The 27322-nt window shown below is 47.2% G+C and overlaps 2 protein-coding genes and 1 long non-coding RNA gene across 5 annotated transcripts; 1 reads left to right on the top strand and 2 right to left on the bottom strand.

Moving 5' to 3' along the window:
• Positions 1 to 411: 411 nt before the first annotated feature.
• On the bottom strand, positions 412 to 6309 carry TREML1 (triggering receptor expressed on myeloid cells like 1). Of its 2 annotated transcripts, XM_012448601.2 has the most exons (7): positions 6000 to 6307; positions 5441 to 5557; positions 4953 to 5285; positions 2475 to 2577; positions 1971 to 2059; positions 1412 to 1464; positions 412 to 1069 (listed from the first exon to the last, which is right to left on the bottom strand). In XM_012448601.2, the coding sequence occupies exons 2-7, from the start codon at positions 5481 to 5483 to the stop codon at positions 755 to 757; spliced, it is 936 nt and encodes a 311-aa protein (XP_012304024.2). In that variant the 5' UTR covers positions 5484 to 5557; positions 6000 to 6307; the 3' UTR covers positions 412 to 754. The 2 variants fall into 2 exon arrangements, with proteins under 2 accessions (XP_012304024.2, XP_012304025.2); XM_012448602.2 differs by lacking the exon at positions 1412 to 1464 and having other exon boundaries at positions 6000 to 6309.
• On the top strand, positions 5773 to 16338 carry LOC105714606 (uncharacterized). The gene is made up of 3 exons (XR_001106855.2): positions 5773 to 5874; positions 6676 to 6827; positions 16210 to 16338. It is a non-coding gene; the product is annotated as an uncharacterized LOC105714606 (long non-coding RNA).
• Positions 10375 to 27322, bottom strand: TREM2 (triggering receptor expressed on myeloid cells 2). 2 transcript variants are annotated; one of them, XM_012448604.2, is made up of 6 exons: positions 26850 to 27322; positions 14933 to 15037; positions 13128 to 13428; positions 11677 to 11767; positions 10717 to 10910; positions 10375 to 10624 (listed from the first exon to the last, which is right to left on the bottom strand). In XM_012448604.2, exons 1-6 carry the CDS (start codon positions 26862 to 26864, stop codon positions 10608 to 10610), a joined length of 723 nt encoding a protein of 240 aa, XP_012304027.1. In that variant the 5' UTR covers positions 26865 to 27322; the 3' UTR covers positions 10375 to 10607. The 2 variants fall into 2 exon arrangements, with proteins under 2 accessions (XP_012304027.1, XP_012304026.2); XM_012448603.3 differs by lacking the exon at positions 26850 to 27322 and having other exon boundaries at positions 13128 to 13478; positions 14933 to 15052.

Raw genomic sequence — 27322 nt, 5'->3', positions numbered from 1 at the left:
CTGGTAAGACTGATGCCTGTAAAGGTCTTCTGGTGCTTGAAAATCCTTTGTCCTGCCAGGGAACAGACTTGGTGTCTATTTTCATTTCTGTCCTTATTCCTATTTCTTTTCAGTCCCATTTCTCAGACACCGTTTGTTCTGGGTCTCTTTTAACCATCATTAACCTAACACCACCCCCACCCCATCACATGTTGTCACATCATGTCACTTATTCACAAGGTGCAGAGCAGAAAGGAGAAGACCTTCTTTGACTCAAGCAAATGAATCTATACTTGGAGGTATCACGAGAGAAGCAAAAAATACTTTTGAAGAAGACTTTTCAGTGTCCCTTGAATCAAATTCATTATAGTGTTCTGACCAGGGAAGGAAATCATTTCCCCACTGAGAGACAGGAGATCATATAGCACAAAATTTAGACCAGAGTCTTTTCAGTTCACAGACCAAGCAATCAGTCAAACTTGGACAGTTTCCTTTCCCATTCAGCCATTAAGAGTTTGCACATCATTATTAGGGTTTATTTAGCCCAGCATGTGATGGCAGAAGAACGAGTGGGAGAGTGGGTGGCAGGGAAGTCTTCCCCAAGACATCTCAGTCATATCTGAGCATCACTTTCCCTGTCAGTAAAGTCAGGACATTGGATTCGATCTTAAAGTCCCTGCTCAGATAACCTAAGGATCCTAGGGCATGAGCTGGCTGGCTGGATGCACAGAACCCCCAGGGATGGTCCATATGAGTTTACATTGTGATGAGCAGCTTAGCTGGATGGAGTCTGATTGTTAGGTGGATTCTGGGCTGGCCCACAGGAGGCCCCTCCACCTTTGTCCCCTCCTGGGAAGATTACTGTGGCATATGTCACAGGCTTGGAGCAGACCAGGACCTTAGGAGGTAGTGGGGGCAATGAGGATGGGGCTAGGGGTGAAGGTTTGCCTGATGGGGGATCAAGAGGTAGGCTGGCATAGGTGGTATCATCAAATGAAGGTGGTGAGTCAAGCCTAACATATGGTACATCCAAAGGCAATTCAGCAGCCAGTCCAGAGTCACTGACATGGTGGACCACTGAAGAGGGATTCTGTAACAAAAGCAGGCAAATCAGGAATGCCTCCCTCTGTCCCAGAACTCCCTTTGATGGGAAGCCCAGGACCACACTAGATCTATCTCTTGAGTCCTGAATATGTCAGTGGGCAAGGCGGCTTCATTTTGAAGATTTTCAAGCCCCAAGTTTTTCCCCAAATCTGGGAAGGTGGGATGCCAAGGGAGACCATTAGTGTCAAGTTTACAGCATTTAGGAAGAGGGTTTGAACCCCAACTAGGTCCCAGTCCTTTCTCCACCCCGTCATCCTAGGACCTCTCAGTGAGTATGATGAATGGAAGGTCTGGGGAATTTGGCTGTGGGCCTGCAGAGGCCTCTTACCATGCCTGAAACTCTGCTGCTCAGGAATCGGCCACAGACACCAAGCCTGTTCCCTGGCAGGACAGACAACAGCAGCATAGTCTGCTTCTGGGGCCAGCTCAGAGCCCTTCCCTCATTCCCTTCCTTCAGAAGCCTCTGAAATCTCCTCACTACTGCAGACTCACCTTCCCTGCTCCCACCACCAAACCTTTACCCCTTCCATCTCCCCAGCCTGCTGTAAGTCTCCCCACCCATTTACTGCTTCCAGAGCTCCCTTCCACCCCCCTCAGCACTCAGCCTACCTCCACCCTTTCTCTACCTTCTCCAATGCTCTTCCTCCCACTGCATTCCCCTACCCCTTCCAATTCCTGTCTTTCCATAGGCCTGCTCCCACTGAATCTCCTTCCCTCCCCTCCATCCCTCAGCCCTGGGAATTCTAGGATATGAGGGTTTTGAGACTTAAGCCCAGACAAATCCATTTGTAGGGGGATTGGACCTAGACTCCTGGCCTCATCTACACAACTGGCTGATAAATGAATGGTAGGGCCAGACTGGGCTAGGAAGAGAGACAGCCACCTACCTTTTTTCTTCTTGGCCATCACAGCAAACAGCACCACCGCTGCCACCAGCAGGCCTAACAGGAGCACAGCACCCCAGATCAAAGGGATGCTGAGGAACAGAAAGGGATAAGCAGGCTTAGACCTGAAGCCTGTGGGGAGCTGCTGGCCAGGAGCCCTGGAGCACTGACAGAAGGGTCATATTCTTGGTTGGGAGAGGTAGATGGAATGGAATGAGGAGGGCTGACCGAGGCAGGGAAGAAGAGGGATACATTAAGATATCCTGGCCGATGATTCACCAGCATGAAGGGACCATGGCTGAGCCAGGACAGAGAAAGGGTGTGTGTGTGTGTGTGTGTGTGTGTGTGTGTGTGTGTGTGTGTGTGTCTGTGTGTTTCTGTCCAGAAGCTCCTGAGATGTGGGAAGAATCATAAACTTTCCCCTTTGTTCTAGTTTGGAGCTCTAAACAAGTTATTATCCCCACCACCGCCCTTCTCCTGGCCTCCCAAATCCAATCTTTTCAGTACCTCTTCTCATCCTGGCGGGGTTCCAAAGGGTTGGCACTGCCTGCAGTGTCTGAGAATGCGTTCTCAGACAGGCTGCCAAGCTTATGGGTCTCTTCTTCCTCCTCTGTCAGGCCAGGAACACAGTTAGAAGGAAATATTTAATGAGTGCATGCCCGTTGTGGGCAGGCTTCAATATCCTGTTGAGGTCTGAGGGACTGGAGGAGTGGAGCCAAGGCAGGAGAGGTCCCCAGGAAGGAACTCAGAAAGGGGAGGCTGGGATGTTCCTTAGGGGCCTGTCACTCCACAGGTCAGGAAATGGTACTGACTCTTTATGTCTTTACCTGGTTGTGACTATAGCCACTTTTCCCTCTACCACCAGCTCCCCTCATCTTCCCGCTGCATTTCTTCCCTTTTACCTGCTCCACCCCTCACCCCTCTGGCCTTACCAAGCTGTTCAGTCTATGTAAAAACACCTGCTGGGTGATTTGTACAGACCACTCCTTCCCACCCCAGAATAGATTTCTCCAACACTCATCCTCAATGGTGACCTAGCTCCTAGCTCTCATGGGTCTCAAATGCGGCCTCCTCATATACCTGCAACCCTGCAACCCCACCCGAGTTCTGCCCTCCAGACTGAAGAAAATCTGGGTGGGCCCTCATGTGATGCAACATTAACCAACTGACCCTCCCTAAGAGCCTTGCTGGGATCCTGAGACTTGGTTTGAGGACAAGGCTTCTGTCACCCCTGTGATGTGCTTGACCTCTGGCTGCAGGACTTGGGGTTGGTTTCTCTGGGCCTGGAGACTTGTCTTAGGAACCAGGGCAGTCCTTTCAGACCTACTGGAATGGGGCCTTGCCTTGTTCTTGAGAGAGTCATCCTTCCTATTCCGCATCTTATGCCACACCAGGAACTGGGGCTGCTGTGGCACATGTCCTGCCCTCCTGGTGCCTATTGGGCCACCTATGACCACCTTCTCTGAAGCTAAATGCTCACCTGAGCTGCAAGCCATATCATCTCTGGATGCCATGCTCCACCTGCCTACCTGAACATCATCCTCCACAGCACCTGCCCCATGGCAGCAAGGTGGGGCTCCAGGTCCCTGTCTCCCTGATCCTCCTCTCAGGGAGTCTTATCTTGTCACAATTTGCTTTTTAGGGAGTTAGAATCTGAATTTAGTAACTCATAGTGTCAAGGAATGAGGAGGGCAAAGAATGACAAAGATTGACAATATAGAATATAAAACAACCACAGGCTTGAGATGAGAAGAATTCTAATGACAATTTAGTCTACCCTCTTACTGAGAGGGAAAAAACAAGAGAAGGGGCCAGGCATGGTGGCTCACGCCTATAATCCCAGCACTTTGGGAGGCCGAGCTGGGCGGATCATTTGAGGTCAGGAGTTCAAGACCAGCCTGGCCAACATGATGAAACCCTGTCTCTACAAAAATACAAAAATTATCCAGGTGTGGTGGCGGGCACCTGTAGACCTAGCTACTCAGGAGGCGGAGACACAAGAATCACTTGAACCCAGGAGGCCAAGGTTGCAGAGAGCTGAGATAGTGCCACTGCATTCCAGCCTGGGCAACAGAGCAAGACTCTGTCTCAAACAAACAGACAAACAAACAAAAACAAGGGAAGGGAAAATGCTCTACTTAATTTTATTATTTGGGGATTGGGCATCAACTCTTGAGAAAAGGAAGACCTAAAAGTGAAAAAATGGCCAATATCCATAAAAGAAAAAGAGTGGCCATCTGTGCTTCAGGTAGCTGGCCATTTTCCCTCTAGAACCTTTATTTTTAGAACATCCTATCTTTCTAAAAAAAACAACTTTTTAATATTTTAAAATTTTATTTTAATAAATGCTTACATACTAGAAAAGTTACGGGCTGTGGAAATGAAACCTGCAAAAATAGTGTTTTTAATACTGAAAATAGGGTCAAGAATATTGGCTTAAAATATTAATGACACTTTTCCCATTTTTAAAATGAAAGGAGTTGAAGTAATTCGGGCACTGAATGTACATACTTGTAGCTGAGACCTACTAGATGCCCTGTGAAGACTTATAAAATTAAGTAAGGCATGAATTCCTCAATTTTTAAGCCATCAAGCCTGCTTTTACAGGAATAAAACACTGGAAGCTACAAAAATTACTTCTCGTTTATACACTCAGATTCAACATTGTTTAAAACATTTCTAAGTAAAAAATAAGTAGCATCAAGCGTGTTGAACATGTTGGAAGAAGAGGCCAAGTCCCCGGGGTGGGAAGGCCATGCCTTCCTGTGGGGCAGCGCACTAGTGTGGAAGGGGGAAGGGGATGGTTTTCAGCTGATTTATCTCAGACTTCCCACCCAGTTGAGTTTCCGCTCCCTGCAGAGCTGTCAAGAGGATATCTCCTCGGAATGCCTCCTCCCCAACTCCTCAAGAATCCAAGAGCCCTGACAATAGATGGGGGTGGGGAGGGTAGGTCCAAGGGGTGGTAGCTGGCCTAAGGTAACTCACCTGGGGGCAGTATGTTCAGTGAGACTCTGTGCAAAATCTGGGGCCCCTTGGCCCCCTCCACCATGCAGCCATACTCGCCAGCATCCTCCTCCTGCAAGGTAACCATTTCCACCTGCAGCAGGCCTCCACCCAGGTCTGTGAGAAACGTACGCCTGCTCGCTGGAGCTCTGCGATCCACAGCTGAGGACACCAGGGGCTGGCACCCCTCCAGCGAGAACCGACACCACAGCTTCTGAGCCTTGACATCCTGGAGCTTATAGTGGCACTGCACAAGAATGGAGCTTCCCACAGGTGCCTGCAGCACCTCGGGGAGACTTCCAACTATGCCCTGACCTGGGGAAGGAAATGGGGTGGGAATGTTGGGCAGGAGCTGGGAGCACCTCCCAGCCCAGCCTCTGGCATGGGTGTGGCATTCACAATAACACACTACTCCTGGGCATGGGGCTGAGCATGTGGGGCCCGGAGCTGCAGCTCCTTCTGAACCTTACCTTCTAGTCCCAGGAGCAGCAGCAAGAGCAGGTTGGGGCCCATGGCTGGGCAGAGAAATGTCAACTTCTGGGCTTGCCTGGGCACTGAGACAGCATTCCCCTGAGGGCAGGAAACATCTGCCTCAGACAGTCACATGGGGTTCTCAGTGACCATGGGGTGGGAGGCAGAGACTGGTGGGCACCTCCAGGGGTGGGGAAAGGGAGCTCTTCCAAGCCCTGGTTGGCTCAGTGCTCAGGAACTGCCCTGAGGGTAGGGGTGGGCAAAACAGGGTGAGAAGACCCAAAGAAAGCCAGAAGCCTGTGGGGGCTGGGGCCCAGCTAAGGAGTGAGAGGGGAGGAGAATTGTGACAATTGGAGGGCAAGAGAGAAAGAGGAAAGGTGATCTTCAGGATCTTCCTAATACAGAATCTGAGGGTGCACAGCTGTGGAGGAAGGTAGAGTACCCTGCACCTCACCCAAGGCCGTTCTCACTCTCCTTTCTTTAGGAGTGCCCCACCACCACCCAAGCTTTCAAGAGGATGTCCTTGCATGCGGCACAACCTCAAACAGGAAGTTTCACCTTGATCCTGTGCCCTGGACTGGGTCTTTCTTCATTTATTGTCCTGGACACTCTAGACCTTTTCCATCAGGATCCACTTTCTTCAGTTCCTGGAAACAAATTCTTTCTTTGATGCTTACATGTCCATTTTCTTCTCCCCTTCCATTTTTCTGCAACTCTTTAACTAGTTGGTTATTAAATGTCATGTCTCATTTTTATATGTGTTCATCTAATTTTTATATCTTTTCTCTCTCATTTTCCATCTTTTTGTCTGTTTTGTTCTGCTTTCAAGGAGATTTTCTCATTTTTCTTCCATCTCTTCTATGATTGTCTTTTAAATGTTATTTTTTAATATTTTTAATTTGTAAGACAACATATTTCTTATTCTTGGAGCATTTTTCAATTCTGGCATAGAATTTTTGTTTCATGAATGCTCTATCTACTCTGTTGGAAGACAAGTCTTCATGAATATTTTCACATTGCCGCATGTTCTAGTCCTTCTGCGCAAAGGGCACTGGCCAAGCTTTGCTGAAGGGTGACTGAATAGCAAACATGCCTTGAGTGCAACATCCAGAGATTTGCTAGCATTCTTCCTCTTCTTCACTGGAGATTTGTTTACATTCCAGAGTAAAGGTTTCTCTCTCTCTGTCTCTCTCTCTCTTTCTCTTCCCCCCCACCTTCTCGCTCTCTTTTCCAGAGAGGAAGATATACCAGATTCTCTATATGAACTCCAAGTCTCATAATTTGGGGGTTTCTCTCCTGTGATGCAAACTCATAGCCTGCACAGGAGGCACCTGGCTCTCACTCATGTTGCCCTGTGGAATTGGGCTCAGAGAACTGGAACAAAATGTGAGTAATAAACCTAATAAACTATCTGACCTCAGACACAGGGAAAGCACCAGTGGTCAAAGAGACTGCAGCAGCTTGGGATGGGCAGGAAGGGTGCACTGCCCTAATCTAGAGGGCAAGACCTAAAAAAGGGCCTGGAAAGGTCATTCCCCCTCACTCCCATTTCCTCCCTTCTCTCCTTATTTTTTCCTCTCTTTTTCCTTCCTTCCTTTGGGAACAAGGGAGTGAGGAATGGAAAACTGGGAGCAGAAGCTTGAGAAAGCCAGTTAATGTGTTAAGCTGGGCCTCGTGGAAGTGACCAACATCCCCGTGAAATGGAAGTGAAGATTGGGTGACCAACTTTCTCTTTTGCTTGGGACTGAGGGGTTTCTTGGGACATGGGACTTTCTCTGCAAAAACTGAAAAAGTCCTGAACAAACCAGGACAGGGTCACTCTAGTTAGCGATGTGTTTACGTCTTACCAATGCGTATCAGGCTTTCTTTGATTTTCTTACAAGAAAGTTATTTTCACACTAACAAACCACCTGGGCATGTTGTGTGAAGAGGGAAACTGTATTCAACACAGAACTAGGTGTTGAATATGGTCCATTGCTGGGTGATGGGACAGAGGTGATCAGGCAAGATCCTGGCCTTCATGGAGGCATCGTGTTGCTGGGCATTAGATAGAGGAAACTAGTGTTTGTTGAGGACATATGTGCCTGGCCAAGGACCTTCACAAATGTTCTTTCTTTCTTTTTTCTTTTGAGACAGTCTCACTCTGTCACTTAGGCTGGAGTGCAATGGCACAACCTTGGCTCACTGCAATCTCCACCTTGTAGGTTTAAGTGATTCTCTGCCTCAGCCCCCAAGTAGCTGGGACTACAGGCATGCGCCACCATGCCTGGCTTTTTTTTTAAATTTTTTTGGGGACGGGGTTAGAGACAGGGTTTTGCCATGTTTGCCAGGCTGATCTTGAACTCCTGGCCTCAAATAATCTGCCCTCCTCAGCCTTCCAAAGTGCTGGTATTACAGGCATGAGTCACCACATCTGGCCACAGATGTTATTTCTTTCAACCTCACAAAAACCGTGCAAAGTAGGGGAAGGGGTTGTTTTGTTTATTTATTTCTACAAGTGAGGACACTGAGGTCTAGAGGGATTGAGGAACTTGCCTAAGGTGTCTTAGTAGAAAGCAGGGTTGAAATTTGAGGCCAAATGGCCTCACTCCCCTTCAGTCCAGGGTGCTCCCAGAGAATCTGAGGCAGAGGTGCCCGTGGTGATTCCAATCCAGAGGTGGATGTCTCTAACACAGCAGAGAAGGAAAGAGAAAGGCCAAGCTCCCATGAGACGAAAAGCCTGATTCTAGGCTGGGGCTGATGGCAGCTACTGTGCTCCAGCACCACGTAGGCCCTGGGCCTCCCACGCCATTTCATCAGCATTGATGCCCACAACTGGGGCAGGAGGTAGGTGGAGAAGGCGCAATTTGGGCTCTGCTCATTCTTGCTCTCTATGCTGTGAACTGGATCTATAGAAAGCAGGGCACTGCCCCAGGACACAATGAGGAAGTTGAATGTGCCCCTGAGCCAGGGAGGCCACGGGAATACAGATTGGACCAGCATCCCAGGGCTCTAGGGGAGGAGCCAGTGGAGCAGCTTATATGGGGAGTGGACAAGACAGGGTTGGGGCACATCTGGGACCAGGAGAGTGATGTGTTGAAGGGAGGCTGGTACATGGGGACTGTGCTAGGGACTCCATCCTTGTGATTAAAAACCTCAGGAACAGGTGCAGTGGCTCATGCCTGTCATTCCAGAACTTTGGGAGGCCAAGGCAGGCGGATCACGAGGTCAAGAGATCGAGACCATCCTGGCCAACATGGTGAAACCCCGTCTCTACTAAAAATACAAAACATTATTATTATACTTTAAGTTCTGGGGTACATGTGCAGAATGTGCAGGTTTGTAGGTCTCATGGGATCTGATGGTTTTACAAGTGATGGTTTCTCCGTGCTCTCTCTCTCTTTCCTGCTGCCTTGTGAAGAAGGTGCCTGCTTGCCCTTCACCTTCCACCATGATTGTAAGTTTCTTGAGGCCTCTCCAGCCATGCGAAACTGTGAGTCAATTAAAGCTCTTTCCTTTATTAAATATATATACGAAAAATTAGCTGGGCATGGTGGCACACGCCTGCAGTCCCAGCTACTTGGGAGACTGAGGCAGGAAAATTGCTTGAACCCAGGAAGCGGAGGTTGCAGTGAGCCGAGATCATGCCATTGCACTCCAGCCTGGTGATAGAACGAGACACAGTCCCCCCCAAAAAAAAAAAAAAAAACCTCAGGTGCCCAAGCCTAGGTTAGGTGGCAAGGGGCAGCCATCTGAGCTCTGTCCACAGGGGCTCCTGGGTATCCGCTTCTCTGGAGCTCAGTCCAGAGAGCCTGAGAATATGGCCAGCTTGCTTCCTCTTTCCCCTGCAGCTCACCCTCAGGGGAGTCTCCTCCCAGTTTCCCCCTGACTCTTGGCCTGGCTGGTGTGTGTGCTGAAGAGAGACATGAGGTTGCGTGGGCTGCCCTGGCTGTCCCCTTGGCCCTGAATACTCCTCCCCATGATGTCCTCATGGTTCACTTCCTTGCCTCCTTCAAGTGTTCCTCAAATGGTACCTTCTGGCTGCCGCATTTAAGATGGCATCATCCCCTGTCCCTCCTGCACACCCATACTTCTAACCCTGCTTGCTTCATGTTAATTTTTTCCTCAACACTTTTGCTCTCTGACAGGCTATCAGATTTACTTACTGTGTACATGGTCTGTCTCCTCTCCTTCCACTAAAAGTGAGCTCTGTGGGGGCAGAGCTCTCACCTGTTCTGTTCACTGTTTTATTTCCAGTGCTCAGAATAGTACCCGCCACAGACTAGTTGCTCAAACTAATACTTGTTGAATAAATAAGTAGGAGTGAGTTAGAGGAAAGAGCACCTTGAACACCAAGTGAAGTTTGGTTTCCATGCTCTACTGGGGATTTTGGGTGCTTTCCTTTCCCTCGTTGAGCCTCGGTTTCCCTTCCATATGATGCGGGGCTTGAACCATCAGCTCCTAGTTTGATATGCTGTGCCTTATCAAATGTGATATGCTGTATTTAACAAGCCCTTGTCATTTCTCTGAAAGGGAAGTGGCATGATGAAAACAGAGTGTTAAGGAGATGAATGGGTGAGTGTGCCAGGATTTGACCTTGGTGGGGGAACTGAGTCAGCTGGAGGGGGCTTTGGGGCAGGGAGGCCCCATAAGCCAAGGGAAGCTGATAGAGAGGGTGAATGGTGCGGGGGAGAGCAGAGGAAGACTGGATGCTAGAGAAATCCCAGAGGAGGAGGCAGGACTTGGCAATCAGATCTAGGGAGGGGAGGAGAGAAGAAAAAACTGGCCGACTGGAACCTGTGAGAATGGAGGGATGTGGTATCCCACGGTCCTGGGCCTCAAGGAGCAAGGTCTCTTATCTTTTTCTCATCCAAATTTATTTTCCTACCCCTGTAGAAGAAAATGAGACTTTCATGAAGCCCAAAACTATCCAGTTAAATATGACAGTCTTGGATTTGTTTATGAGTGTTTAATGTCCAATGCTCAGAAGTTGTCAGGTGATCTTACCACCTCCCCTCTCCCTCAACCTGTCCTTGCTTCCGGGGTCCAGGAGAAGCAGGGTTCAGGCAGAGTAGCCTCTTGCCAGAGCAGAAGAGCAAGGAGTCCTGGTGGCCAAGTGGCAAGTGTGCAGGCTGGGCTGGTCCCTGGTGGGAAATTCTCCTGGACTTTTCCTCCCATCCTCTTCCTTCACGTGTCTCTCAGCCCTGCAATGGTCCAAGGACTCATGCGGCCCCTCTCAGTGCCACCTCCCATCCCCGCCCAATCCACCCTCAATGGCTGTGCTCTCCAAGCTCACCTGGTAGAGTTTGGAGCTGGTGCCCTGGGTCATAGCCACAGTCCGGTTCACTGAGTGGATGTGTCCCTAGCTTCTGCCCATGCCAGGCTGCAACCCAGAGGGCGCTGGCTGCTAGAATCTTGATGAGAAAGATGCAGGCCAGGAGGAGAAGGATGGAAGTGGGTGGGAAGGGGATTTCTTCTTCCAAGAGGCTCCTTGGAGAGACAAGGAGGGCAGGTGGGAGCCTTGAGATGGCCTACAGACTAGAATCTTCTCTCAGGGAATGGGGAGAAACCAGGAGCTTCTAGGAGCTCAGCACACTTCCCCACCCAGCACCATCCCTGGGACAGGCCTTTTTGGTGGCTTTGGGAGTCCGTAGTCAAGAGACTTGAGTTCTAGGCATACTCTGCCACTAACTTGCTGAGTGCACTTCAACACATCACCTTCCCTCAGTGAGTGGTTTTCTTCTGTACATAGTAGTATACCAAGGGGTGTGTGTGTATGTGTTTGTGTGTGTGTGTGTGTGTACATACACGTGTGCTTGGGTGGTTATATAAGCAATGTTTAAATATTAGTATGTAGGCATGGACCAGTCAGAACTAATTCTGGTCCTACCAAAGCAGCAGAGATCTGGGGGTCCTCGCTTTGTACTAAAGTACTAAAACTTTCATTGTTGCTGAATTATGGGGATGTCTGGGAGCTGCCGGGGAGGGGTGGGAGCTGCTGTTCAGGAGTCTTAGAGCAGCCACTCTTTACAAACCACTATGGAAGTCCTCCAATAAATGAACAACTGACACAGTCACACTAACTAACTAACACGTAGCAGCTGGCTGGAGGGGTATTTAGGTAAGACACATCCAGGGCCCTTCAGGCTCCAATTGCCTCGTAATTTGTAGTTCAGGACACCCAGCCCCCACCCCCTGTCAGGCTCTGCAGGGTGAAAATCTCCCCACGGGTTTTAGGAAAAACCCATCACTTTACCTGGAGATGCTGGGCTCCACATGGACATCCTCGAAGCTCTCAGACTCCCCGGGGACCCAGAGATCTCCAGCGTCCTGGTGATCCAGGGGGTCTATGGGAGGCAGAGCCATGAGCCTCCAGCCCCTTCCTCCTCAAGGCAGGGGGAGAACTTTGGTGGGAAAACCCTTATGGATGGGGTGAGGTCCCCTGGACTCTGGTGCAATGTGGATCAAGTCATTAAGCTTCATAAGCCTCAATTCCCCCACTTATAAAGTGGGCAGTTAGGAACACTTCCTTAATAGCAGGATTGCCAGGATTCCATGAGGGCACCTCTGTGCAGTGTCTAGCACCTCATCAGAGCTCATTAACTGCAACATCCCCATCCTTCCACACAAGGGCTGAGAAGGGCGAACGCAATCCTGAATATACTTGAATATCCTATGTAAACTGTCAAGCTGTCTAAATGAGCTATGGGTTATTGTTATTTTTCTGTCTCCTTCTTGGGAGCTGGCTAAGGGAGTTCACTACCACCCGCCACCCTTAGAAAAGTGGCGGAGGTGGGGCTTGCCCGGCAGTCTCCCCTGGCTTCCCCACGTTAGGCAAATACTACTCCTGACCTCATTTCCATGGTAAAGAGCCATACTGGGGAAGGGGTTGGAAAAGAGGAGATTCAGACAAGGACTCTGCAGCCCCAGATTTGTTCTATGGGTCACAGTTGTGTTCTGGAGCCTCAAGCAGATCTTCCTAGATGGTGGTCCCTGCGCAAAGCTCGGGGGTGTGGGAAGGAGACACCCTGGCTCACCTACCCACACCTGGAATGACGGTCCCAAGACAGTTCAGTAGCAGGAGGTTCAGAGCAAATGACACACCTTGCCCCCAGCCCCCCAAAACTCACGGGAACCCTGTGGGGCAGCAGGACAGACACCACCCTCTCCATTCAAAGGTGAGAGAATGGAGGTTCAGAGAAGTGAAGCACATTGCCTGGCACAAGCAAGTGTTCCTTTCTAGGGGTGATTTTCTGCACCAGGTTGCTGCTTAACTTTTGTTGATAGGGCCACTGGTTGGTTGGTGAGGGAATAAATTAATCTCCTCCTCCTCCTTAAGGACCTCCTATCATGTTTACATGCTAACTGGATGGAGATGGAGAAAGCTGTTTGGGGAAGCAGGGCCAAGGCCAGGCTGGCTCACAGAGTGCCTTAATGCAAAGTAGAGAAAGGTATCCTTTTTGCAGGTGATGCAGCTCTGCACCAGAAAGCACAGCCTGGCGAAAGGAGTCTGGGGTGGATTTTGACCCCCCTTGTGCAGTGAGCAACCTGCACAACTATCCTTGATAGCCCTGAGTGGGGAGATGAGACCCACACAATGGGTTTTCCCAGGATCCCTCAGAGTCCAGAGGGTGATTCTGCACACAGACACCCAAAACATGAGGACGGAACAGGGGTAGGCCAGAGAGGCAGCCACCGCCCACTCACCTTCCAGTACCTCCACCAGCACCCTCCTGAGGGTGTCAGCCTCACTGCCATGGAGGATCTGGCACTGGTAGAGGCCTGCGTCGTGGGGTTGTAGATTCTGCAGCGTAATGGTGAGAGTGCCACCCAGGGTATCGTCTGTGATGACTGTGCTCCCATTCCGCCTCCTCAGGAAGGACAGCAGCCACAAGCTGTGTGTGCTGATCACACGATGGCATGGGCCCTTCTCGCCCAGCTGGCGGCACCAGGCCTTGCGCCTCCCCCATTGCTTCATGGAGTCATAGGGGCAGGACACCTGCAGGGACTGGCCCGCCACACCCAGGAACACTGTGGTGTTGTGGGCTCCAGACAGCTCTGGGGAGTAGACATTCATTCACTTCTTCATTTACCAAATACGCATTGAACACCTGCTCTGTGCAATGACCTACACAGACAAAAATTCTGCCCAGAAGGAGCTTAGGTTCTTATACAAGTTGGGAGCAGGTGGCACAGCCCAGGCATGTGTTTGTGGGAAATTGGGAACCAGGAAACCTGGGATCTGGGTTTGGTTTTCTCATTATTGGGCTCGCTGGGCCTCTTTGGAGAAGTAACTGACCCTGTCTGGGCCTATTCTGGAGACACTTGGTCTTAAGCCCCCCCTCCAGTTCTGTTCTGCACACCTCTTTGCTGTCATATGAGACTAGGACCTCTCAGCCTGGGCTGGCTGGGCATGCACTCCCTGCCCCGCCACTCTTGCTTGCTCTGCAGCCGCCCACGTTGGTACCAACTTTCCCGACCTTTGGCTTCCAGCTTCCCTATTTCTGTGGCTTTGTTCCCCTTTCAGGAAGGACCCGTCTCAGAGATATTTTGGGAGAGACATGAGACTGCTATTTTGGAAACCCTCCTTAGGGCGGGGGAGACGGGCTTAGAGCACCAGGCTACTGCTGGGGTGGGGGCTGTAGCAGAAGCCCCCAGAGCCCTCTGCTGTGACTTCTCCTCTCTTGGTCCTCCCTTGCCTGCCATCTTCAACCATTACTGTGACAGAGGCTTGAAAGATAGCACTGGGGAGCTGGTGGCCTGTCTTCTGAAACTAGAGAAACCAGATGGGCAGTGGCCCTTTCCCACCTGACCACCTCCTATTCACACCTCAGGACTCCACCTTCCCCTCCCCTCCCCGTCTAGGAAGCTGCAGGAACAAGGCTCCATTTGACACCATCTCTCCTCTTGCCCAGGTTTGTCCAGTGCTCTGGGGGAGCAAAACGTACACTTCTCTCAGTGGGAAGAAACAGTTGTTTACAAAAATTTGGTGTGTCAATTTCCCCCAACTCAGTGACAGAAATCTCCAGGCCCCTCACCTCCCATCAAGAGCTGAGAACAAGAGGACCTTCAGAGCAGAGGAGAGAGTGCCCCAAAGATTCAGATGAACGTCCTAAGGTTCTTTCCTCCTTTAAAACTGTAGGGGCTCATAAATAATGGCTTATAATTTCACAGGCTATTACCAGTGCCAGTGCCCCCAAAGCTTTCCCCAACTGCCAGCTAGTGCCTGGGATGCCACTGTTAGCACTCCTTCCCTCCCAATGCAACCGGAGCCCACCAGCCCCTTACATGTCCACATGCAGGAAGAGTCTGGGGCTGGGTTTTGATATGGGGTAGGGAAGGAGGGTGTGAATATGGGCAGAGTGGGGAGGAGAGGAGTGCAGAACAGGACGCTCAGGCATACCGAGGACTGCCACTTCCTTCATAATTCCTCCCAGGGCCCGCCCCCTGCTCCTCAACCACATGCTCAAAGTGAGGAAAGAAGGCATCACAGGGCACGGAGGGGGTCCTACCTGTGACAAAGAGTAAGATGAGCAGCCGGAGAGGCTCCATGCCACCCTTTCCCAGCCAAGGGAAGATGCAGAGTGCCTTGTGCAAGATCTCGTCTTTCCCTTGAACTGCAGAAAAGAGAGGATCAGGCATGTCAGGCGCTGCCCACAGGAACTGGGCTTCTGGGGATTGAGCAATAGTCAGGACTGGGGTCTGGAGGCGGTGCAGGGTGGGAAAGGAGGGGGAGGAGGAGTTGGCCATTGCAGCCCTGGCGGAAGGAGGCTGAGTCTCCCAGATCTCTGAGAAGCCAGCCCACCCTCCTGCTGGTGCCAGCCAGGGTGGCCCCCAGATGGCTGGGGCTTGTGAGGCCCTGCACTGCTCAGTTTCCTTGCAGAGCCTACCCCAGGGATCGCAATCCTCACAGCTGTATTCTACCAGCCGCAATGCCTGCCATCTTCTGGTTTCAGCCTGCAAGGGTTGGAGAACAGCTGTGCCCTCAGAAGCCAGGACACTCACCCAGCCCCTCTTAGTTCTTTCCCCCAGGGCTGTTATTCCTGTAGTGTGGCAGCAGTTAAGTACACGGCTCTGGAGCCAGGCTTCCTCACTTTCTGGGTGTGTAACCACCCATCCAAAATCCACCTGTGTCTCAGTTCCCTGATCCGTACAGTGGGAATAATGATAGTGCGAAGGGTTATCAGGAACACCACATGGGTTCCTACAGGTAAAGTGCTGTCCAGTAGGGCCTGACATACAGCATTCAACGAATATGAACTACTACCATTATCCTAGTTAGCAGGGAAAAGGGAAATGGGCTGTCCATAAGACAGAGAATTTTCTCTCCCACTTGGAATTTTCTGCCCCAGTTTAGCCTTCTTGAAACTGTTGGGTGTCTCTTGTGTGCACATTTTCACACTGGCGTTTATTCTGTGCACACACATGCTTGAACTCCTGATCATCCAATAGGATGGGACAGGATATTTCCCAGAGTACTGGGGGCAGGGGTGTGTTTTTCTAAAGGTGCAGCTTCCCATAAAGGGTGATCCAAGCATGGGGACCCACATGTGCTAAGGTACAAAGCTGTGAAATGGCCCAGTGCATCAGAGATTGGCTGGGGGAGGCTTGAAACAATTCTAAGGGTAGGAAATTGAGTTGTGCTGGGAGTGGCAGCAGAAGAGGCTGGAGAAAACTGCACGGGCCTGTGGATTGTCAGGGTCTACTTTAGTTTCCTGCAAACACTCACTTATTTATTTGTTCTTTTATTCATTTATTTACTCATATTTACTGTGCATCTACCTTACAGACAGGGAATGTGTTTGGAGATGGGAATTCACAGGAAGGAGAAGACAGGCCTCCACCCAGAGGGCCAAGCCTTGCCCAGCCTTGCTTCAAGGGCCTGGGGGCTGAAGTCTGAGGCCACCTGAAGATCACTCTGCAGGTACTCTTCTAGGGTCTTTTTCTAGAAGTCAAGTTTATTGGCCCATAATTTACACTTACAAAAATTTACCCCATTTAGATGTCTAGTTGTATGAATTTTGACTAACTCAGACATCTATCCAACAGCCCCCACAATCTCCATGTCTATGTAACACAACACCACAATATAGAAGGTTTCATTCGGCTCAAGCGAGAGCCCTCATGCCCATTTTAGCCAGTCTCTTTCTTTCCAGTCCAAGGCCTGGAAAGTACTGATCTGGCATCAGTTTCTGCAGCTTCCTGCCCTCCCTAAAATGTCATAGACATGGAATCATACAGTACATAGCCTCTTGGGTCAGTCTTCATTCACTCATCAGAATAAATTCAGCTTGCATCAAGTTGTGCTTCTCAAGAATTGATTCCTTTGTATTGCTAAACCGTCTTTCATTCTATGGTTGAACCACAAGTAGCGTATTCATTCACCCGCTGACGGACATTTGGCTTGTTTTTAGTTTGGGACAATTATGAATAAAGCCACTATAAACATTCATGTACATATATTTTGTGGGGACATATGTCTCTATTTCCCTGGGATAAAATCCTAAGAATGGGAGTGCTAGGTCACATGTAAGTGTATGTTTAAGTCTACAAAATCTGCCAAAGTCTTTTTCAAAGAGGCTGTACCATTTTTACATCCTTGTCAACACTTAATATTGTCATGTTTTTAAAAGCCTTTCTAATGGGTTTAAGGTGATAGCTTATTCGATTTTAACTTGTGTTTTTCTAATGAGTAATGATATTGGACCTCTTTTTATTGTTTATCACCATCTCTACCTTCTTCAGCAAAGTATTAGTTAAAACTTTTGTCCATTTTTAATTGTTTATTATCATCATTATTGAGCTGTGAAAAGTCTTTCTATCTTCTGGATAGCAGTCGTTTATCAGATATGTGATTTGCAAATATTTTCTTCCAGTCTGTAACTTTTTTTCTCATTTCCTTAGCAGCATCTTTCAAATGGGTAGATTTTATTGCTGAAGAAGTCTAATTCCTTGAGTTTTCTTTTTATGATTTGTGCTTTTTTGTGGTCTGTTAAGAAGTTTGCCTACCTCAAAGTCACAAATATTTTCTCCTGTTTACCAATAGAAGTTTTATAGTTTTAGATTTTAGACTGTGGTCTATGATTCATTTCTCATTAATTTTTGCATGTGGTATAATATGTACTTTGCAATTTTTTTAACATATGGATGTCCAATTGTACTAACATAGTTTCTTGGGAAGACTATCTTTTCTTCATTGAATTACCTTAGTATATTTGTTGAATTGACATGTAGGTCTAGTTCTTGACTGTTCTGTTCCATTGGTCTATGTGTCTATTCTTTCTCCAATGTCACGCTGTCTTGATAACTTACACTAAGTCTTAAAATCAGTGGTTCTTCACAATGTTTATGACTACTCTAGTTACTTTCTTTTGCCTTGTAAAATTTAAAATCAGCTTGTGGATTTCTAATCCTCTTCTCCCCACCCCCAAAAGCCTGTTGGGCTCTTGGTTGGGAGTGCATTGACTCTATGGTTTAGTTTTGGGGGCAAAATAGACAACAATGTTGAGTCTTCCAAGCCATGGACACAGTTCGGCTGCGCATCTATTTCTTCTGTGATTTCTCTCATCAGTGTTTTCTAGTTTTCAGCATACAAATCTTGCACATATATTTTTAAATTTCTATGTAAATATTTCATGATTTGGGGTCCGATTCTACATGAGTTTAGCTTTCTGTATCCCAGGCAGAAGCAGAACTCATAAGCTCCATAAGTCTTTATCTTACTTTCTGGTCCATTTAAGCTGCATGTTGGCCCCTTGTCCTCACTCCTTCCCACCTGAGAAAAAGGTCTTTAAACCCCCTGGAAAAGCAAAGGCAACAAGAAATCCTTACCAATTACTGACAGCATATGTACATCCAATGCTCTTCTTTTAACTTGTGTTAATTTTCCTGCTCCCTCAATCCTCATATTTGAGCATGAGAACATTTCTGCACCACCCCGCTCCCAAGCACAGGATCCTTCTTTTCCCTTTGCAAAATCTGAATTGAAAGATACCTGCCACCCCACAGCTGGGCACAGAGTTCATGTCCTTCTGTCATTACATCTGAATTTCATCACTCACTGATGCGTTCGTTCATTCATGTGCCAGGCATGGCGTTAACAGAACCATGGAGCCTTGGTGTTCCTAGACGTGACGGTGACCATTGCTGGGAAAGCCTCAGAACCAGAAGCATGACTGGACACAAGACATGCTCCTGATGTCTAACTTTAGCTGACACCTCACAGCTGCCTGTTCATCCTCTTCAGAACTCCTGGAGGCACCCTAGTAAGCCCTACAGTAGCTGTTCCAAATCATCACTCTCCTCAAACACACACTTTCACTCCCTTCTCCTTCCTCCCTAGGAGTAAATCAAGACAGTCAAGTATGAGCATTCTCACCCTCTTTCAGATCAGATCCTCCATTATCTTCCCATCTGCACCCAGCCAGCCTGAGCAGCCAGGAAAGCACCAGATATTGGTCAGGACCATGGCCAGCGCCAGCCTCTGTGCTGGGCTAGGGAGGCATGTGACTGGAACAGCTGACATAGGAACAGGCCTCTCAAAGCTGGAATAACTCCAGTTCTATCGGGCTTATCTTCAGCCCAACCCGGCACAGCCCCTGCAAAGCCTTGCCTGAGAAGTGGGCTTAAGGCAGTGGTTGGTGATGTCCACTCCACCCTTGGCTGAGGCCACCAAACTACAAACACCAGAGCCCACAAACTTCATTCACCAATAAGCAGCCACTTTAGACTTCTCTTTCCCAGTTGCATCTTTGATTGTGTTCTCCTTTCACTTTACCTTACATTCCTACATCCAAACCCCTGCTTTCAGGTCCCAACCTTTATCCCACCTCTGATATGGCTTAGACTCGACCCTTCTTCCCATCTCTCTCTTTGTATTTGTACCATCATCCTGTGACACTTTCAGCTCAGGCAGCTCTTCCATTTTAACACCTCATATTTTCCAAGTTGAAGATCTGTTCAGACCCAATGAATCCCCTCTCCATGGCAAGCCATCTCCTGGGGAGTGTGTGTGCATGTGAGTGTGTGATGATGACACTGGACTAGGTCTCAGGTAGACTCAGGAGACGAGACGAACCCAGGTTCTAAACCTGGTGCAGACATTGCAGGCATTATAGGGCTGAGGTGGAAGCATAGGGAACCTCTCCTGCCTCTTGATTCAATCAGAACTGCTCCAGATTCTGACTGACGTTAGGAAGGATATCCAACCTGCACATGAGGGAACAGTGTGGGTACTGAAGCCTGAATAGGGGTTAAGCACACAGACTTTGGCTTCTTAAAAATCTCTACTTAAACCCAAATCTGTTATTTATTAGTTACATGGCTCTGGGCAAGTTTCTTAACTCTCTGAGCCTTGCTTCACTATCTGGGTATATAAAGCTATGGCATATTGTTAATTGGAAAAAAAAAGTAGCCAGTATTATTTTCCTTCCTCCTCAATCTATTTCTCCCTGAAATCTTCCTTCTATCCTCCTGCCTCCCTCCATCCCAGGTGTCCATTTCCTTTTCACAGGTGACCGTTCTCTCTGCCTTAGATGGTCCCCGGCAACTTGCTCTCTCACCTGGTCCTCTCTTCCAGGGTCTTTGATTTCTCCACTCCCTCCTGTTCACACATTTCTTCTTTTTCTGTTTTTTAAAATAAGTTTCAACCTTTTCACTATGTGGAGAATTTAAAATATACACAGAAATACAGGTATAATAAGCCCCATCTACCAATAAGCAATCCTCAACCAGTTAATCGACTCATGGCCAGTTTTTGCTTGGTCCACTCCCTGTCTCATGTATAATTTTGAAGCAAATCCCACACATCATATTAGTTCATCCATAATGATTTCAGCTAAGAGACTCTTTTAAAACTGAAAGTAAAACCTACAGAATTTCCAATTGTTTCAGTAATGTCATATATATTTTCCAGGCTTAAAAAAATTAGATCCAAACAAGTCTGCACATTGCATTTGGTTGATACATCTTTTAGGTCTATTTTATTTTATTTGGTTTTCTTTTTGTTGTTTGTTTGTTTTTAGGGTTTTTTTTTTTTTTTTTTTTTTTTTTAACAGAGTCTTGCTCTGTTGCCCAGGCTGGAGTGCAGTGGCATGATCTCTGCTCACTGCAACCTCCACCTCCCGGGTTTAAGTGATTCTCCTGCCTCAGTCTCCTGAGTATCTGAGATTACAGGCATGCCAACACTATACCTTGCTATTTTTTTGTATTTTGCTAGAGACAGGGTTTCACCATGTGCCCAGGCTGGTCTCTAACTTCTGAGCTCAGGAAATCCTCTTGCCTCAGTCTCCCAAAGTGCTGGGATTACAGGTATGAGCCACCATGCCCAGCTTTTTCAGTCTATTTTAATTTGTAGTTTCCCTCTTCATCTTTATCTTTCATTGCAATATATCTTTTGAACAAACCAGATTCCTGTAGAATTTCTTGTGATGTGAAGTTTGCTGATTCATCCCCACAGTATTGTTTAGCTTTCTCCTCTGTGCCCCACATTTTCTACAAATCGATACTTAGCTATAGAGGCTTTTCAGATTTTTTTCCTTTGGCAAATACTTCATAAGTGGTGGTACAGTCTTCCACAAGGAGGCACCGCACCTGACATGGAGGGGTGCTCCTTTTGTCATGCTAGCAACTGTTCTTGCTCAACACCGAGATCCACTAATTCATTTGAGGTTGCAAAGTTGATCATCCCTTTTTATGTGTTATTCGGCTTACGTCTATAAGGAAAGTATACTTACTCTCACCCATCATTTGGCCTGTATAAGACAGGCAAGAGGAATGCTTTATTCTTTCTTTAATTCACATGTTTTTAAAATCATGCACTAGTTCATTAGTACTCTTCAATTATGACTAGATTTTAATCTTTGGTATAATTATAAATGAATGATTTAGACATGTTTGATATATGACAATCTATTATAGTTAGTATTGTTATTGATTTTCAGATTATTCTTTTTTTTTCTTATGAGACAAGGTCTCACTCTGTTACTCAGGCAGGAGTGCAGTGGAGTGATTATGGCTCACTGCAGCCACAACCTCCTGAGCTCAAGCAATTCTCCTGCCTCAGCTTCCTGAGTAACTAGGATTACGGGGGGGTGCCACCATGCTCAGCTAACTTTTAAATCTTTTTGTAGAGGTGGGATTTCACTATATTGCCCAAGCTGGTCTTAAACTCCTGACCTCAAGCAATCTTCCCACCTTGGCCTCTCAAAGTGCTGGGATTTCAGACATGAGCCATTGTGCCAGGCCAGATTAGTCTATCTGTGACCAATGGTTAGTTCTTGAGTCCTTTGGGCTAATCCAAGTAGTCTTTGACGGCTTCTTTGCCATGTGGATGAGAAGATATCCCAGGCATAGTTCATATATTTCTTGCTAGACCTGGGTCAGCCATTTTCAGGGAGCCCTGCTTCTTTTTTTGTAACACCTGGTATTTCCAGACCACAATATGGGCACTTTGGGTGTTGATTGCTACTTTGTTGGCCATTGTCTTTAGGATTCTTTAGTGGACAAAGAGATTAAATGTATTTTCTTTTTAATTAATTATTTGAGATTCTATACTGATACTTCCAATACAAAATCTGGACTATGGATAGAGCTCTCATTATGCTTCTATCTTGCATCTATATCTCTTTTCTCTCACATTGAGAATCCTGGTTCATAAGGGTTCCAAAATGATAGCATTAAAATATCATATATGAGAACTGAAAATAAAATTCTAAGCCCCTCAACTGACTGAATGGACCATTTCTTGATCAAGTGGACCCTGAGGAACCTTGAAAACTGAGTTCTCAGCCAAGATGGGTAGGGGTCCAGACGCACCTCGTTATACCCACTCTCTCACTAACCACCATTAGCCTTTCTGCTCTGAGGGTTGAAGAGAAAGCAACCCTTTCAAAACATGCCACCACTGATATCAACCAACTACCTGATGCCGTTCCTCCATTTTTGGAGTCCACCGAGCAGGGACTGATTCTGGCCAGTCTGTGGCTAATGCTCAGTAACGGCCCTCATGTCCTCTGCTTCAGCTTCTGAAGTTAGGGGACAGGAAACCCCATGCTCAGATCATGCTAAGGCTGCCACTCTTTGAACACGGGTCCCCATGGAAAAGCATGAAGTTCAATTGCACATGTTCCTGCTCCTCCTTTCATAAATATTCGTGACTCCTCCTATAGCTGACTGAATATGTGTATTCAGCCACCCTGCTCCACATACATTCGTGTTCCCTCTGCCTCTCCCTCAAAGTGTCTGTTTTTGGCTTCTGGTCAGAGTCTATGCTCTGGCTTATGACAGGCCTATGCAGCCTGTCAGCATGGCCACCCTGCAGGCTGCAGACTTTTATGAGAAATAAAGCTCTCCTTTCCATATTTATGAACCTTGTCACTCTTCAGTTAACACACAGTTACTCATTTGCTCTATCTTGCATTATGGTTTAAGAGTCTCAGAATAATAACACCAATGCTCTCATCAACAATATGTATACTGAAAAGTATTAAAAATTTCTTGAACTTCTGGCTGGACGCAGTGACTCACATGATAATCCCAGCACACTTTGGGAGGTTGAGATAGGTGGATCACTTGAGCTCAGGAGTTCAAGACCAGCCTGAGTAACATAGCAAAACCCCATCTCTGCCAAAAAAATATAAAAATTAGTTGGGTGTAGTGGCGCATAGGTCCCAGTTACTCAGGAGGCTGAGATGAGAGGATGGATTGAGCCTGGGAGGTCGAGGTTGCAGTGAGCCAAGATTACACTACTGTACTCCAGCCTGGGCAAGAGAGCAAGACTCTGTCTCAAAAACATTTCTTCTTATTTGACTTTTTATTTTCAGGGTTTATCCCACTAGGGATGTACAGTTAACATTACTGTATGAAGTTGTTCCTAACTGTATTATACCACCAACTTAATACACAGCTAGGCTCATGCTTTTCTTTTCCTTTTTTTTTTTTAATTAGGGATAGATTTTGTGATGTTGTGATATAATGAGAAATTCATATTTGGTCTCAGCCCCCAATTTCTGAGACAGAATTCCTAATACCCTTGTAGATAGGAGTAGTAGGATAAGCTTCTTTGTTAATATTTGGTCTTTAACCCTGGTTCCTGAAAGAGCACCTAAGATCTTTGTAATTTTCTGAATAAAAGGACACTCTCACATAGAGCTCCTAAATCCCTTGGAGTTCCCTGGGTGTTAGGAGTGTTTTTTCATTCTAATGAAGCCATCCTTGGTGAGCTCCTGGATAGCCTTAGAATGGGGGCTGGTTGCCATAAGACCCAACCATGTGAGTAGAGGATTGAAACTGTCAGCTCCTTTCCCCACCCTAGACCTCCAGGGAGTGGAGAAGGGCTGAAGGTTGAGTTGATCACCAATGGCTAATGATAGAATCAGTCATGTCTATGTAATGAAGTCTCTATAAAAATCCCAAAAGACAGGATTCCAAGAGCCTCCAGCTTGCTGAGTAAATGGAGTTGCCTCGAGGGTGGTGTGCCCAGAGAGGGCATGGAAGTTCAGTGCCCTGTTCCACACACCTTGCCCTATGCATCTCTTCCATCTGGCTGCTCATCTGTATCCTTTGTAATATACCTTTTCATAAACAGGTAACGTTAAGTAAAGAGTTTCCTTGAGTTCTGTAAGCTGCTCTAACAAATCAACCAAATCCAAGAATAGGATCTTGGGAACTGCTGATTTATAGCTAAATTATCAGAAGAGTAGGTCACAGCCTGGGATTTACAACTGGCATCTGAAGTGGTGGCAGTCCTCTGGGACAGTCCTTAATCTGTAGGATCTGATGCTATCTCCATGTAGGTAGTGTCAGAGTTGAATCAAATTGTAAGACACCCTCCTGGTACCCACTGCAGAATTGTTTGTCGTTGGAGGGGGAAACACACACCCATTTTGATGACCAGAGGTGAGGTATTTTGTACTGAATGTTTGCTATGATTGTTTAGCAGAAAAAAACTGTTTGTTTATTTGTTTACCTATCTCAGATGACTTTGTTTTTTTTGAGACAAGGTCTCACTCCGTCACCCAGGCTGGAGTGTGGTGGTACCATCACGGCTCACTGCAGCCTTGACCTCCTGGGATCACGTGATCCTTCCACATCTCAGCCTCCTGAATAGCTGGGACTACAGGTGTATGCCACCACACCTGGCTAATCTTTGTATTTTTTGTAGAAACAGGGTTTTGCCATGTTGTTCAGGCTGGTCTCGAACTCCTGGGATCAGGCAATCTGCCCAACTCAGCCTTGCAAAGAGCTAGGATTACAGGTGTGAGCCACCACGCCCAGCCCAGACAACTTTTCATTCACGGCCTTCAATTGCTCCTGTGCACGTGCTCCCTAGAAAGTCCTGAATGGCCTCCTCACAGCTCTGGCATCTCTTAAGCTTTTCTTCTGCCTCTGACATGGGTGACCACTATGCTGGTTCTTCATGCTTGCTTCCACCCTGACCCGTGCTCTTCCTTGCTCATTCCTGCTCCATCCCTGGGAGACTGACCCCTCTGGACCCTATGCCCAGGCTTACTGCTGGGTCTGGCCAAAGAGACATTGAAAGGAGCTTGGAATGTAGGAAGAGAAATAAGCTGTGGTGTTTTTTTCTCCCTACCTCATCCATGCTTTGATGTGGTTCAGATAGTGGCTGATTTCCTCTATGGCCACAGCTCCTCCATGACTGCAGCTCTCACTTGGCTCCAGTAAGAGAATTCTCCCTCCCTGTTCTTTCAAGCCCAGGGTGTTAACAGCTTTCTGTATTTGGATGTATCACCATCCCCTGCTGGTTCCCTTATCCTTACCCATTTTTTAAAGAACCTCAATTAAATTATCAGCAGTTAAACCCTTTGTGTATGCATCTGTTTAGAAACTTGGCTTACACCTACCTTATCATTTTCACTCTTATTGGATAAAGTGAGAGAGCCTGGAGCAGCTCTCCCCAGGGGCACATGTGCCAGGCACCATGCTGGTGCCAGGAAGGTGCTGCCTCTTTGTTGCTGGATGTGGAAGTGCTGCTGATATTGTAAATCTGTAGTGGCTGAATTCTAGATCAATACTTCGGGTTGGGAAACTGAAGGGAGACTCTCAAATGAGTTACCAGAGGGAATTTGGGACATGTATGGATCAGACCATCTCAGCCAGAAAGGCATGTTTGGGCTTCCAGTCTGAGTGTGAGCTGAGCAGTCAGGATGCCCATCAGGGTGGAAATGGGCACCAAGACCTTTTTAGTTGGTTTGTGCAAATTGTAATAAACACGGCTTATTTTTCCTTACATTAAAAATATTTGGAGAAAATATATTAGTAGCATGATGCTATTCATTTCACATAATACTCATTAATATCTCTTAAAAATTAATGTTTTGTGTCAGTACAAGAACAGAAAATCAAACACTGCATGTTCTCACTCATAGGCGGGTGTTGAACAATGAGAACACATGGACACAGGGAGGGGAGCATCACACACTGGGGTCTGTTGAGGGGAACTAGGGGAGGGACAGCGGGGGCTGGGGAGCTAGGGATGGATAACATGGGGAGAAATGCCAGATATAGGTGATGGGGAGGAAGGCAGCAAACCACATTGCCATGTGTGTACCTAGTACCTATGCAACAATCTTGCATGTTCCTCACATGTACCCCTAAACCTAAAATGCAGTAATATGTATATATAAAGTAATGTTTTGTGAAACACCTAGAATGGACTCTAAATCCTTCAACAGCTACAGTAAGCTTACTCGCCTTAGCTCTTGATCCGCTGCTTTTGTGTTACAAGGCTACTGTTGTGTAACAAACCCCACCTTTAGTCAATCTCGTGCCTTGGATCTCCAAGCCATCACTACAGCCTCAAATATCACAACTCCTAAAGCACAAGACATAAAATATCAGGGATCTAAGAGACGTGGAGGATTCACTCTTTCACCTACCTCAGTCCCAACTTATCAAATTCTGGTTTTGGCTAAGGAAACACGGCTTCTTCAATGGAGACATTAATGACCTATCAGTGGGCGGGAAAAGGATTAAAGAGCCAGGAAAAACTGGCTCAAGGAGAGATTTGGTTGGGAGACGTGAGTGAGACGGTAGCTGCCAGGTATTGACAGTAAGATAAATACGGACTTTAAAAGAATATATAGTCGTATGTTTCCTTGGGGGACAGAATAAAGTTGTAGATTACTCTGATAATGTGTGTGTGTGTGTATGTGTGTGTGCGCATGCATGCCTGAGTTTCCTAGAATGAAACTCCATGAAAGACAAGACCATTATAAAGTCCAGCTTGTAAATGAGTTACACATATGATAGTTGCAAGAGGAGAGGAAAGGGGCTTATTTTGAGAAATCCAGCAAGGATTTTCAGAGGAAAGAAGCTCAGGCAGCAGAAGAAGCAGTAGCAGTTGGGAAAGAGAAGACAGCTCAAATTTCTGTACCTGGGGGGAAGCTTCCCAGATGATTTAGAACTTACATTAAGAACTTTCATTTCACAGTGTTTTGACTATTGGAAGAGACAAGTAGTTGTTCATCCAACTATTTCCTTTTGAGCACACAGCTAGACTATGTCTTCCAACCTCTCTTGCAGTTAGATGTGGCCACATGAGGGGGTTCTGAAAGAAATGAAGTTCAAAGTTTGCTACTTCCAGGGCTGTCACATAAAGCCTCCTATGCAATATTGAATGTTCTCTCTCTCTTTTCTCATTTGCTGCCCAGGTATTGAGGGTGCAGTGGAGGGCTCTGAGATTCTAGAGGACAAGGAAGCAACTAGCTGGAAGAAACTTGGGTTCCTGAGTGATGCGTGGAGCAGAGCTTCCTCACCAACCTCCACGTGATTGGAGTGACAAATAAACTTGTTATATATATATATTTTTTTGAGACAGAATCTTGCTCTGTCACCAGGCTGGAGTGCAGTGGCACAATCTCAGCTCACTGCAACCTTCGCCT

Source organism: Aotus nancymaae, unplaced genomic scaffold (genome assembly GCF_030222135.1).
Source record: "Aotus nancymaae isolate 86718 unplaced genomic scaffold, 86718_ANA_hifiasm-v0.15.2.pri h1tg000040l, whole genome shotgun sequence".
Lineage (NCBI taxonomy): Eukaryota > Metazoa > Chordata > Mammalia > Primates > Aotidae > Aotus > Aotus nancymaae.
This window is presented reverse-complemented; position numbering and strand designations above follow the sequence as displayed.